The sequence below is a fragment of the Balaenoptera acutorostrata genome, chromosome 11 (genome assembly GCF_949987535.1).
Source record: "Balaenoptera acutorostrata chromosome 11, mBalAcu1.1, whole genome shotgun sequence".
In the NCBI taxonomy this organism is placed as follows: Eukaryota; Metazoa; Chordata; class Mammalia; order Artiodactyla; family Balaenopteridae; genus Balaenoptera; species Balaenoptera acutorostrata.
In genome coordinates, this window is record NC_080074.1 from 44,067,909 (window position 1) to 44,083,396 (window position 15,488).

General features: G+C 33.3%; 1 protein-coding gene across 1 annotated transcript in view; it reads right to left on the reverse strand.

Annotated features, from left to right (window-relative positions):
• Positions 1-15,488, reverse strand: part of GLIPR1L1 (GLIPR1 like 1) — a 31,600-nt gene that overhangs the window by 6,774 nt on the left and 9,338 nt on the right. The window contains exons 2-3 of the mRNA XM_007195002.2: positions 8,162-8,407; positions 5,194-5,294 (exon numbers count right to left, since the gene is read on the reverse strand). Of these exons, the coding sequence (XP_007195064.2) occupies positions 5,194-5,294; positions 8,162-8,407 (347 nt within the window). The remainder of the gene's footprint in view (positions 1-5,193; positions 5,295-8,161; positions 8,408-15,488) is intronic.

The following is a 15,488-nucleotide window of genomic DNA, read 5'->3' on the forward strand; positions in this document are numbered from 1 at the left end:
TGGATCATTCTTTTGGTTTGGTAGCTAAAAAATCTTTGGCTATCTGAAGGTCACAAAGGTTTCATCTATGTTTTCTTCAAAAAGTTTTAAAGTTTTAGGCTTACATGTAGATCTATGATTGTATGTTTTGTACATTTAGATCATAGATTGTATGTTTTGTAGATCCAAGTTTACTTTTGTTTTTTATATGTGGGTGACAGATTGTTCCAGCACCATTTGTTGAAAAATCTTTTTTCCACTGTGTTGCCTTTGTGCATTTGTGAAAAATCAGTTGAACATATGTGGTCAACTGTGTGGGGTTATTTCTGGACTCTGTATTCTATTCTACTGATCTATTTGTCTAACTTTACATCAATATCACAATGTCATGATTATTCTATTTTAATAATTTTTGAAAACAATAGTGTTAGCTACTTCAAATTTGTTCTAGTTGTTTTGACTATTCTAAGTCATTTGGATTTCCTTATGAATTTTATGATCTGTTTGTCAATTTCTACTACAAAAGCTTGCTGGGAATTTTTATTGGGATTGTATTGAATCCATGGATCAGTTCAGTGAAAAATTATATCTTAACAATGTTGAGTCTTTTAATCCATTAATAAGGTATACTGCTCTAATTATTTGGTTCTTTGTTAATTTCTCTTGTGACTATTATGTAGTTTTCAGTGTATTGGTCTTCCATGTTTTCTGCCAGATTTATCCCTAGATAATTTATATTTTTTGATGCCATTACAAATGGTTTTTTTTTTAAATTATTTATTTATTTATTTATTCATGGCTGTGTTGGGTCTTCGTTTCTGTGCGAGGGCTTTCTCTAGTTGCGGCAAGTGGGGGCCACTCTTCATCGCAGTGCACGGGCCTCTCACTATCGCGGCCTCTCTTGTTGCGGAGCACAGGCTCCAGACGCGCAGGCTCAGTAATTGTGGCTCACAGGCCTAGTTGCTCCGTGGCATGTGGGATCTTCCCAGACCAGGGCTTGAAGCCGTGTCCCCTGCATTGGCAGGTAGATTCTCAACCACTGCGCCACCAGGGAAGCCCGGTATTTTTATTTTAATTCAATTTATGATTGTTCATTGCTGGTATATGGACATGTAATTAAGTTTTGAATGTTGATCTTATATCCTGAAAAATTACTAAACTTACTTTTTAGTTGTAGAAGAGTTTTCATAGATTCCATTGGATTTCTATATAGACCTACTGACCAGCAGTCAGTAAAGTATGAACCATAGGTCGTATCTGGCCTGTGCTCTGATTTTATGCAGTCTGTGAGCAAAGAATTTTTTTTAAATATATTTTTAAGGGGTTATTTAAAACAATGCAAAACAAAGATGAATATGTAGCAGAATGTATGTGTCATGCAAAGCCTAATTTACTGACTGTCTAGTACTTTACAGAAAAATTTTTTAGTACTGGTATAATGTTACATGTAGGCTTTTCATAGATATGCTTTATTAGGTTTAAGAAGTTCCCTTGTATTTTTAGTTTTCTGAGAACTTTTATCAAGAATGAATGCTTGACTTTTTCTCAATCTATTGAGATGATGGTATAATCTTTATTTACAGGTTGATTAATATGGTGAGTTACATTGATTTTAGAATGTTAAAACAGCCCTAAATTACTGGAACAAAATCCATTTGGACAAGATATATTATGCTTTTATTCTATTGGGTTCAGTTGCTAAATTTTGTTTAGAATCTTTGTACCTATGTCATAAGAGATACTGCAGAAGATCTGAATAGGCATTTCTCCAAAGAAGACATGCAGATGGCAACAGGCACATGAAAAGATGCTCAATATCACTAATTATTAGAGAAATGCAAATCAAAACTGCAATGAGGTATCACTTCACACCAGTCAGAATGGCCATCAGCAAAATGTCTACAAACAATAAATGCTGGAGAGGGTGTGGAAAAAAGGGAAGCTTCCTACACTGTTGGTGGGAATGCAAATTGGTACAACCACTATAGAGAACAGTATGGAGGTTCCTTAAAGAACTAAAAATAGAGCTACCATACGATCCTGCAATCCCACTCCTGTTCATATATCCGGAGAAAACCGTAATTCATAAAGACACATGCAGGGACTTCCCTGGTGGCGCAGTGGTTAAGACTCTGTGCTCCCAATGCAGGAGGCCCGGGTTCGATCCCTGATCAGGGAACTAGATCCCACATGCATGCCACAACTAAGAGTTTGCATGCCACAACTAAGGAGCCTACTAAGGAGACACAACTAAGGAGCCCGCCTGCTGCAACTAAGACCCGGTGCAACCAAATAAATAAATAAATAAAATATTTTTAAAAAGATACATGCACCCCAATGTTCATTGCAGCACTGTTTACAATAGCCAAGACATGGACGCAACCTAAATGTTCATCAACAGATGAATGGATAAAGAAGGTGTGATATATATAGATACAATGGAATACTACTCAGCCATAAAGAAGAATGAAATAATGCCATTTGCAGCAACATGGATGGACATAGAGATTATCATACTAAGTGAAGTAAGTCAGACAGAGAAAGACAAATATCATATGATGTCACTTATATGTGGAATCTAAAAAGATGATACAGATGAACTTATTTACAAAACAGAAACAGATTCACAGATGTAGAAAACAAACTTATGGTTACCAAAGAGGAAATGTGAGGGGAGGGATAAATTAGGAATTTGGGAGTAACATATACACGGTACTATATGTAAAATAGATAAAACAACAAGGACCTACTGTATAGCACAGGGAACTATACTCATTATTTTGTAATAACCTATATGGGAAAATAATCTGAAAAAGAATATATATATATTCATATATATATATATCTCTCTGAATCACTGTGCTGTACACCTGAAACTAACACAACATTGTAAATCAACTATACTTCTATAAAAATAAGTAAATTACTTCTGCACAGATTAAAAAAAGAGATATTGCTCTGTAGTTTTCATTTTATTTCTCCTTTGTAATTTGTGTCTCTTGAGGAATTTTTCCATTTCCTCCTAGTTGCCTCTTGATTATTTAATTCCATTATTATTTTGAAATAACCTTCTTTATCCCTGGTAATATTCTTTGCTATAAAATCTACATTATCTGATATTAACATAGACCCTGCCACTTTCTTTTGATGAATGTTAGCATAGTAAACCTTTTCCCATTCTTTTACTTTTAATCTATTTGTGTCTTTTAATTAAAATATTCTTCTTGTAGGAAGCATATAATTTGTTCTTTTTTTTTCCAAAGATTTTTTTTTGATGTGGACCAGTTTTCTAAAAGTCTTTATTGAATTTGTTACAATATTGCTTCTGTTTTTTTATGTTTTGGTTTTTTGGCCACGAGGTATATGGGATCTTAGCTCCCTGACCAGGGATTGAACCCACACCCCCTGCATTGGAAGGCAGTCTTAACCTCTGGACAGCCAGGGAAGTCCCTTGGTTCTTGATTTTTTATCCAATCTTCCAATCTCTGCCTCTTTATTTGGGTATTTGTACTATTTACATTTGATGGGATTATTGACATAGAGTTAAGGCTATCAAATCTTATTCTATTTGTCCGATTAGCCCTTTGTTCCCTTTTTCTTTTTCTGTCTTCCTTTGGATTAATTGAATATTTTTTTTAAGATTTAATTTTACCTGCTTTGTTGGCTTATTTGCTATTACTGTTGCTTTTGTTATTTTAGTAGTAACTTTAGGGTTTATAGTATGCATCTTTTACTTATCTCATTCAAGTTAAATTATTCCACTTAACATTGAGTAGAAGAACCTTAAGGTAATACACTTACATTTTTCCCTCTCAGCCTTTATGCTATTATCATAGATTTTAACTTTACATATATTATAACCCTCACAATACATTTCTATTATCTTTGATTAAACAATTATCTTTTATTTTTGAAAAGTATTTTCACAGGAAATGGAATTCTTGGTCAATAGTTTGGGGTTTTTTTTTCTCTTTCAGTATTTAAAGATATGGTTGTCTTCTCTCTTGCATTGTTTCAAGTGAGAAATCTGCTGTCATCCTTATCTTTGGTCTTCTGTATGTATGTAACATGTCTTTGTTTTCTGGTTACCTTTAAGATTTTCTCTTTATTACTGGTTTTGAAATGTTTGATTATAAGGTGAGTTGGTGTAGTTTACTTCATGTTTCTTGTGATTGGGGCTTGTTAGGTTTCTTGGTTCTGTGAGTTTATAATTTTCCTTAAGCATACAAAGTTTTGGGCCATATTTCTTCAAATATTTTTCTATCCCTGCCTCATTCAGGAAATCAATTCCCTCTAAAGTTATCTCACAGTTCTTTTTATCTCTTTTTGGATTCTCTTTTTATCTCTTTTGGATTCTTTTTTTCCTCTGTGTATTCTACTTTGGATGGTAATAAATAAGTGTTCTACAATTTCTCTGCTATTTATAAAAATTGTACTCTGCCCCAAGCTTTTAGACTATATATTTGTCATTCTTGGTTTTACTTCTGACTGAGAGGAAATGAAAGAAAATACAGAAAGAGATATACACATTTGTACCTCTCCATAGCAATTTCGACATATGTCAAGTCCCTTTTGCCAAATCTGTATATTTATTCTTTGCCAATGTTTTCATCTTTTCCACATTTTATTTTTACATGTTTGTTTGTTAAAGAGTTGGATTATTAACTGATTTAATCTTCCTTGTACAGATATATTGGGATTTGAGTTCCAGAATTTCATTTTTGGAGACTCCCATTAGACTTTTGTTATATTTCATCTAGATATGCAATTACCAGCAAGGCAGTCAAAAATTTATAGTATTCTTTTCTTAGAAGAATGTGCTTTTCACCATCATTCTCAATCATTTACCCATTCAAATTATATTATATTATATTATATTATATTATATTATATTCACATCTGCCAACCTATTTTGTATTCTAGTATTTAAATATTATTGTGACAATGTATTTTATATTATCTTTTTTTTTTTTTTTTACTTAACAAATGATCTCCATCATTTTCCCTCTCAAGATTAAATAATTCATGACAGGCATAATTTTTCACACATTCTCTTACTAACTTTTATTTCATTTATTTCTTCTGATTAGCATTATAGAGGGAGACTCCACTTATAAAAAATATACTTGTCTCTTTAGTATAAGATCCTATTTTTAGAAACAATACTTAACATATATTTCAATTTAAAATATTTTTAATAGCAAAATAACTTACGTAGGTCCATAGTCACATACAAATATTGCAGTGTCAGGTCCCCCAAGTTTAGGACAAATTGTAATTGCACAACCAACTTTATATGAATTGGCCCAAACTACCTATAAAGAAAGGAATTTTAAAATAAAATATGCAAAACAACTCTACACAAACAGTGCATTATGGGAACAGGTATAATCTTTGTCATGCTACAAAAATGAATATACATAAATATTTATTGACTATTTTTTTCTTAATTTCTAATATTTAGTTTAAAACAATTATTTTCTTAAGGCTGCATTCATGAGGGCTACCTAACTAGTCTTTCCTCACTGATAATTCTCATAAATCAAGAGGAGGCTATAATATATAGCCAAAATCATAATTTCTTCTAGATGATTTATGAAATATATTTTTATTTTCTCCATGGGTATATCATACAAAGAGCATTAAAACCAGATTATAAATGAAAACAATAATTAACTTTTATTTCTTTTTCTCAGAAAAATTCTAAATTTATGACCACATTTTAAATTTTGTGGTCTTAACCATATTCTTACCTTTGTCAAATCACAAGAGACAGGTAGGGATAGAGATTAAGAACATACTGAGCTTATTGCAAAAAAAAAAAAAAAATGCCTGCCATAGGGATGGTGAATCTTAATTTTTGTCTATTTGCACAGAATAGCAAAGTTATTTGAAAGGAAGAAGACTCCCATGGAAAATTAGCCATGGGGAGAGAGATAAAGAAGTGAAGTACATAACTATTCCTTTGTGACATGACAGAATGAAAAATTTCTCTACTTCTCAGATGAACAAAGGGAAAAATACTGATCTACTCCATTTGGAAAACAAAATAATCTACGGAAGGTTGATTTTGACAACATAAATGAATTTTCTGAACTCATTTATTTTACAATTCAATTAACAAAATATACTAACATATTTTATAAACCAATGTATTAGTCACTATTTTCGAGGGCCGGGGTGTAGCCAGAATCAACAGTTTTGAAAATATATTTTAATGCTCTTTGATTGCCTGAGAGGCAGCAAAGTGCAATAAAAAGCACAGTGAACCGAGAACTAATAGATGAGTTTTGCTTCTAACCATGTGTGTGTCTTCGGAGAGTGACAGATCAATTCTGAGCTCATTTCCCACCTAATATAATGAGATTAAGCTAGATCCTTGAAAGATCATTTTCCTTTTGAATGTTTTAGAAAGTTGATAAACTATATGGCTGCAAGTACATATATTTTAACTTAATCATGTTTAAAAATTTGGTTCATGAACAACTGACTACACTATGACATTTTATTTGCTTAATATATTTAAATTGATCCTTTTTTGGCTTTGGGAATGGTAAAAATAAATACTATGTATAGGTTTGAATGTACTGCTTTCATTAAAGTGACTAGATTTAACATTAATATGAACATTGGTTGCAACTTCAACATGACTATCTGCAAATGGTAAATGCAAGAAATTTTAGCTCATTTTGTTTAGAAAATTAAGCAAGATATAGTTGTTGAACCAATAGGAAGAATGCACCAATTCCTAATGATTTAAGCATATGTGTAAATTAGCCCATGAGGTGTGATTCCATTCTCTCAGTTTTCCTAGCAGAAGCCAAACCATGTTCTTTGCAAACGACATCTATCCTGAGAAGGATTTCTACACTTATAGCATTCTGTTATCGGACAAAGAGTGATTAGAAGGGGAGCATAGAAACTGCTAATTTCTGATAAAAATGACTTGCTTTAAGACACTATATGTACATTCGACTTATGCAGATGAGTCAGTTTGGAGAATAAAGTTAGCTCTTTCTGTTGCTTAAATGGACCTTTCTAAGAGCTCAGTGCCATGTCGAGGATTAGGTTAGCTAAAAAGTGACTTCCTCTTCTTACCAAAAACTCCCACCCAAAGCAACCAAAAGATTGGAAAAATTATAAGAAATAATGTTTTTCAAGATACTGGACATCAGGCAACAATGGATAATGTTCCCGAGAGTTGGAGGGAAAAGATGCAAGCTGTACAATTGTCTCAGTTTATTGTACTGAGTGAGTTTCCAGGCTGTGTTTGGGGGTGGAGATGGTGGAGAAGTCAGGAGAAGCTTGATGGAGTCACATAGTTGAGGGACAGAGCTGAGAGTCTGGGGAGACCAAGGAAGCAGGAGTAGGGGAGAGGTGAAAATCTTCTAAGTGACACAACTGTGGAGGTCTCTAGGGGGTACTTGTCATCAGTTCAGCAGAGCACTAATCAGAGCATGCATGTGTGAAAACTACCCCAGGCTTGGAAAAGAATCACCTATAAAAACTAGAGGAAAGAATACAGAGGCTTACACAGGGCCAGGAATAGGGATAGTGGGCCTGTTCCCACTGGCCAGACTGGAAAATTTAATCATTTCTGGGGCATCCGGTAGAAGAATCTTGCCTCATTGGTGAGAGAGAATTAGCCCTAGACTAAATACTGCTTTAATTCCATCTAACATATTTTAAAAGCAGGAACCAAAAGGGACAAACAAATTCCAGATAACTACATCCCAGAAGACAGTTAAGAATATTTATAGGTATATAAAGAAATCCAGCGTCCAACAGGGCAAGATTTACAACGTTGGGAATATAATAAAATTTACCCGACGTGAAAATAAGAATAGTTTCATTATTATGAAATTGCTTGAGACCTGTAATGAAGGAAAAAATTTAAAGGCAGTCAGAGAAAAAAGACACATTACATACAGGGGAATAAATAAAAGGATTACAGTAGATTTCTTGTTGGAAATAGGGCAAGTGAGATGACAGTGGAGTAAGATTTTAAAGTTAAAGAAAAAAAAAACCTCACTACATAGAATTCTATTCCCAGTGAAAATCTTCCAAACGAGGGTGAGTTTTTCAGATACACAAAAGAAACGCTAAAGAAAATGCTAAAAAATTGTCTTGTGATTGAATTATGCATACATAAGAACTAATCAATAAAATCTGAAATACTTACCTGTGTATAATGACCACAAGTTTTGGAACATGATAGACGATTAAAATCATAAAATTCAGTTTCATTATACCAAAAGTCAACAGCAGATTTTGGTGTAAATATAATTAATGCACCTAACCAGGTATTTTCTCCAACAAATTGAAATGTTGGATGGCATTGATATGATTTTGATAAACAGGGGTTGTGTCCGAATTTGCACTTGTTCGCCCATGCTTTAGCAGTCTTCGCTAAACCTTCATCCCAACTCTGAAAGATAAAAATAATTTACATTGAATTGTGCATATTTGTTCGGATTAAAGTTATTCTAATGATTGTAATAAATTAATTTTTATTTAAATTTATTATTTAATGAAATATAGTTTTTCTTTGGTATTTATTATGTTCACAGTGAGTCATTTCTCTTTAGTTCTGTTTCAGAAGCACTTATTTAGTAGCCACTCTATGACAGTTCATTTTTGTATTTCCAGTACCTAGCAGATGGCCTGGTACAGTAGAGACACTCAACAAATATATTTGAATGTGATTTAAATAAGTCAGAGTTCACAGTCTAGTAATTCAGAAGGTTACGCAAATATATCATAAGTAAATCATGAGAACCCATTTATAATTAAAAATAGAAAAAGCCTCTTAGCACACTAAGAATAGAATTTCCTTAATTTGATCAAGAGTATCTACAAAAGAAAATCAAAACCCTACAATAAGCATTAATGTATAGTGGTAAAATATTGAAAGCTTTCCCCTAAGATTGAGAATGAAACAAGATGTCTAATTATTTCTGCTTAAAATTGTTCTGGAGGTTAGGTAGTATAATAAAATAGGGAGCTATAAATATATGACAAAAGATATAAAACATATAATGATTGGAATCTCTCATTATTCACAGATGACATGACTGGGTTGAAAATTCAAATGAATACACAAACGAAACTATTAGAAATAAGTAAAATTATCAAAGTTGTCAGATATCAGGAATAGATACAAAATTGTATTTCCATTTACACTCCAGAAACCAATAGCTTCAAAAATATCAAATATATATAATTAAATCTAATAAATGATATAAAAACTATCTCTGTACTGAAAACTATAAAACATCACTAAGAGAAATTTTAAAAGACTTAAATAAATGGAGAGATATTAAATGTTCATGTGCTGAAAGATTCCATATTGTAAAAAATATTGGTCTTGATTTGAATACATTCCTAATGAAAATCTAAGTAGGTTTTTTAGGGGGGTGCAAATTGATTATAAGATTTATATGGAAATTCAAAGAAGAAACAATAGCTAAGGCAACCTTTAAAAAGTAAAACAAAGCTAGAGGACTTACTCCACCAGACATCAAGGCATCATAAAGCTACATTAAGACATTGCAATATTGGCAGGAGGGTAGACAAATAGCCCAATTGAACAAAACAGAGTCTAGAAATAATTTTTGACAAAAGTATAGGTATAGTTTAGTCTTAGTATAGGTATTATTGGCAAGATGATTTTTAAAAAATATTTTTATTTTAAATTAATTGTAGATTTACAAGAGGTTAAAAAATAGTACACAGAGGTCCTGTGTAAATGTCACACAGTTTCTGGATTGGTAATGTTTATGTAAATATAGCACAATGCCAAAATCAAGAAACTGACATTGGTACAATCAACAGACCTTAAGATTTCAATAGTTTTACATGCATTCATTTGTGTGTGTGTGTGTTTTCATGCAATTTTATCACATATGTAAATTGAAGTAACCATCCCACAATCAAGATACATAACTCTTTCATCACCACAATTATCCCTCATGCTAACCCTTTAAAGTCATGCTCACTCACTCCCCCACCCTATTCCTAATCCCTGGCAATCACTAATATGTTCTTCATTTCTATAATTTTGTCATCTAAAAAATATTATATAGACAGAATCTTACAGTATGTAACCATTTTGAGGTTGGCTTTTTTCACTCAGCATAATTCCCTTGAGATCCATCCACACTGTTTGTTGTATATATTTTCTCCTAGCCTGTAGCTGTCTTTTCATCTCTTAGCAGGGTATTTTAAAGAGCAGAAGGATTTAATTTTATGAGGTTCAATTTATGACTTTTTCTTTTATAGTTTGTGATTTTGGTGTCATATGTAATCAACGTAATCAAACATATTAAGAAGCCCCATCTAGCTGTAGATTCTGAGGAGTTTTTCCACTTCTAAAAGTCTTACAGTTTTATGTTTTGCATTTAATTAATGTGATTCATTTAGTGTTAATTTTTGTATTATAAGGTGTAAAGTTTAGATGTTTGTTTTTAATCCACTCAGCCAATCTCTGTTATTTTAATTTATGTATTTAACTATTTACATTTAATACCTTTATTGATATATATTCAAGCATGTCTACCATTTTATTGTTTATTTTTTATTTGCTCCCTCTCTTTTTCATTCCTGTTTTATTTTTCCTGACTTCCTGTGAATTACCTGAACATTATTTAGAATTCTACTTTGATTTAATCATACTGCTTTTCAGTATATATCTTTTATAAAAAATAATTAATTAATTAATTTTAAAAATGTTTATTTATTAATTTATTTATTTTCGTATTAGTCATCCATTTTATACACATCAGTGTACACATGTCAATCCCAATCTCCCAGTTCAACACACCACCACACCCACCCCCTGACACTTCCCCTCTTGGTGTCCATATGTTTGTTCTCTACTTCTGTGTCTCGATTTCTGCTCTGCAAACCAGTTCATCTGTACCATTTTCTAGGTTCCACATATATGCATTAATATACGATATTTGTTTTTTCTCTTTCTGACTTACTTCACTCTGTATGACACTCTCTAGGTCCATCCATGTCTCTACAAATGACCCAATTTCATTCCTTTTTATGGCTGAGTAATATTCCATTGTATATATGCACCACATCTTCTTTATCCATTCGTCTGTTGATGGGCATTTAGGTTGCTTCCAGGACCTGGCTATTGTAAATCGTGCTGCAATGAACATAGGGATGCATGTGTCTTTTTGAATTATGGTTTCCTCTGGGTATATGCCCAGTAGTAGGATTGCTGGGTCATATGGTAATTCTATTTTTAGTTTTTTAAGGAACCTCCATACTGTTCTCCATAGTGGCTGTATCAATTTACATTCCCACCAACAGTGCAAGAGGGTTCCCTTTTCTCCACACCCTCTCCAGCACTTGTTGTTTGTGGATTTTCTGATGATGCCCATTCTAACTGGTGTGAGGTGATACCTCATTGTAGTTTTGATTTGCATTTCTCTAATAATTAGTGATGTTGAGCAGCTTTCCATGTGCTTCTTGGCCATCTGTATGTCTTCTTTGTAGAAATGTCTATTTAGGTCTTCTGCCCATTTCTGGATTGGGTTGTTTGTTTCTTTAAATATTGAGATGCATGAGATGTTTATATATTTTGGAGATTAATCCTTTGTCCGATGATTCATTTGCAAATATTTTCTCCCATTTGGAGGGTTGTCTTTTCATCTTGTTTATGGTTTCCTTTGCTGTGCAAAAGCTTTTAAGTTTCATTAGGTCCCATTTGTTTATTTTTGTTTTTATTTCCATTACTCTAGGAGGTGGATCAAAAAAGATCTTGTTGTGATTTATGTCAAAGAGTGTTCTTCCTATGTTTTCCTCTAAGAGTTTTATAGCACCTGCTGTTACATTTAGGTCTCTAATGCATTTTGAGTTTATTTTTTGTGTATGGTGTTAGGGAGTATTCTAATTTCATTCTTTTACATGTAGCTGTCCAGTTTTACAGTGGTGCCCAGCACCACTTATTGAAGAGACTGTCTTTTCTCCATTCTATATCTTTGCCTCCTTTGTCATAGATTAGTTGACCATATATGCATGGGTTTATCTCTGGGCTTTCTATCCTGTTCCATTAATCTATATTTCTGTTTTTGTGCCAGTACCATATTGTCTTGATTACTGTAGCTTTGTAGTATAGTCTGAAGTCAGGGAGTCTTATTCCTCCAGCTCCGTTTTTTTCCCTCAAGACTGCTTTGGCTATTCGGGGTCTTTTGTGTTGCCATACACGTCTTAAGATTTTTTGTTCTAGTTCCGTAAAATATGCCATTGGTAATTTGATAGGGATTGCACTGAATCTGTAGATTGATTTGCGTAGTAAAGTCATTTTCACAGTATTGATTCTTCCAATCCAAGAACATGGTATATCTCTCCATCTGTTGGTATCATCTTTAATTTCTTTCATCCGTGTCTTATAGTTTTCTGCATACAGATCTTTTGTCTCCCTAGGTAGGTTTATTCCTAGGTATTTTATTCTGTTTCTTGCAATGATAAATGAGAGTGTTTTCTTAATTTCTCTCAGATTTTTCATCATTATTGTATAGGAATACAAGAGATTTCTGTGCATTAATTTTGTATCATGCAACTTTACCAAATTCATTCATTAGCTCTAGTAGTTTTCTGGTGGCACCTTTAGGATTCTCTACGAATAGTATCATTTCATCTGCAAACAGTGACAGTTTTACTTCTTCTCTCCCAATTTGTATTCTTTTATTTCTTTTTCTTCTCTGATTGCAGTGGCTAGGACTTCCAAATCTATGTTGAATAATAGTGGTGAGAGTGGACATCCTTGTCTTGTTCCTGATCTTAGAGGAAATGCTTTCAGTTTTTCACCATTGAGAATGATGTTTGCTGTGGGTTTGTTGTATATGGCCTTTATTATGTTGAAGCAGGTTCCCTCTATGCCCACTTTCTGGAGAGTTTTTATCATAAATGGGTGTTGAATTTTGTCAAAAGCTTTTTCTGCATCTATTGAGATGATCATATGGATTTTGGTCTTCAATTTGTTAATATGGTGTATCACATTGATTGATTTGCGTATATTGAAGAATCCTTGCATCTCTGGGATAAATCCCATTTGATCATGGTGTATGATCCTTTTAATGTATTGTTGGATTCTGTTTGCTAGTATTTTGTTGAGGATTTTTGCATCTATATTCATCAGTGATATTGGTCTGTAAGTTTCTTTTTTTGTAGTAACTTTGTCTGGTTTTGGTATCAGGGTGATGGTGGCCTCATAGAATGAGTTTGGGAGTGTTCCTTCTTCTGCAATTTTTTGAAAGAGTTTGAGAAGGATGGGTGTTAGCTCTTCTCTAAATGTTTGATGGAATTCACCTGTGAAGCCATCTGGTCCTGGACTTTTGTTTGTTGGAAGATTTTTAATCACAGTTTCAATTTCATTACTTGTGATTGGTGTGTTCATATTTTCTGTTTCTTCCTGGTTCAGTCTTGGAAGGTTATACCTTTTTAGAATTTGTCCATTTCTTCCAGGTTGTCCATTGTATTGGCATAGAGTTGCTTGTAGTAGTCTCTTAGGATGCTTTGTATTTCTGCTGTGCCTGTTGTAACTTCTCGTTTTTCATTTCTAATTTTATTGATTTGAGTCCTCTCCCTCTTTTTCTTGATGAGTCTGGCTAATGGTTTGTCAATTTTGTTTATCTTTTCAAAGAAGCAGCTTTTAGTTTTATTGATCTTTGCTATTGTTTTCTTAGTTTCTATTTTATTTATTTCTGCTCTGATCTTTATGATTTCTTGCCTTCTGCTAACTTTGGGTTTTGTTTGTTCTTCTTTCTCTAGTTCCTTTAGGTGTAAGATTAGATTGTTTAGTTGAGATTTTTCTTGTTTCTTGAGGTAGGCTTGTATTGCTATAAACTTCCCTCTTAGAACTGCTTTTGCTGCATCCCATAGGTTTTGGATCGTCATGTTTTCATTGTCATTTGTCTCTAGGTATTTTTTGATTTCCTCTTTGATTTCTTTAGTGTTCTTTTGGTTATTTAGTAACATATTCTTTAGCCTCCATGTGTTTGTGTTTTTTACGTTTTTTCCCTGTAATTGATTTCTAATCTCATAGCGTTGTTGTCAGAAAAGATGCTTGATGTGATTTCAATTTTCTTAAATTTACTGAGGCTTGATTTGTGACCCAAGATGTGATCTGTCCTGGAGAATGTTCCATGCGCACTTGAGAAGAAAGTGTAATCTGCTGTTTTGGGATGGAATGTCCTACAAATATCAATTAAATCTATCTGGTCTATTGTGTCATTTAAGGCTTGTGTTTCCTTTTTAATTTTCTGTTTGGATGATCTGCCCATTGGTGTAAGTGAGGTGTTAAAGTCCCCCACTAGTATTGTGTTACTGTCCATTTCTTCTTTTATAGCTGTTAGCAGTTGCCTTATGTATTGAGGTGCTCCTATGTTGGGTGCATATATATTTATAATTGTTATATCTTCTTCTTGGATTGATACCTTGATCATTACGTAGTGTCCTTCCTTGTCTCTTGTAACATTCTTTATTTTAAAGTCTATTTTATCTGATATGAATATTGCTACTCCAGCTTTCTTTTGATTTCCATTTGCATGGAATATCTCTTTCCATCCCCTCACTTTCAGTCTGTATGTCTCCCTAGCTCTGAAGTGGGTCTTTTGTAGACAGCATATATATGGGTCTTGTTTTTGTATCCATTCAGCAAGCCTGTCTTTTGGTTGGAGCATTTAATCCATTCACGTTTAAGGTAATTATCGATATGTATGTTCCTATGACCATTTTCTTAATTGTTTTGGGTTTGTTTTTGTAGGTCCTTTACTTCTCTTGTGTTTTCCACTTAGAGAAATTCCTTTAGCATTTGTTGTAGAGCTGGTTTGGTGGTGCTGAATTCATTTAGCTTTTGCTTGTCTGTAAAGCTTTTGATTTCTCCATCGAATCTGAATGAGATCCTTGCCGGGTAGAGTAATCTTGGTTGTACATTCTTCCCTTTCATCACTTTAAGTATATCATGCCACTCCCTTCTAGCTTGTAGAGTTTCTGCTGAGAAATCAGCTATTAATCTTACAGGCGTTCCCTTGTATGTTACCTGTTATTTTTCCCTTGCTGCTTTCAATAATTTTTCTTTGTCTTATTTTTTGCCAATTTGATTACTATGTGTCTTGATGTGTTTCTCCTTGGGTTTATCCTGTATGGGACTCTGTGCTTCCTGGACTTGGGTGCCTATTTGCTTTCCCATGTTAGGGAGTTTTTTGACTATAATCTCTTCAAATATTTTCTCTGGTCCTTTCTCTCTCTCTTCTCCTTCTGGGACCCCTATAATGCGAATGTTGTTGCGTTTAATGTTGTCCAAGAGGTCTCTCAGGCTCTCTTCATTTCTTTTCATTCTTTTTTCTGTATTCTGTTCCACAGCAGTGAATTCCACCATTCTGTCTTCCAGGTCACTTATCCGTTCTTCTGCCTCAGTTATTCTGCTACTGATTCCTTCTAGTGTATTTTTCATTTTAGTTATTGTATTGTTCATCTCTGTTTGTTTGTTC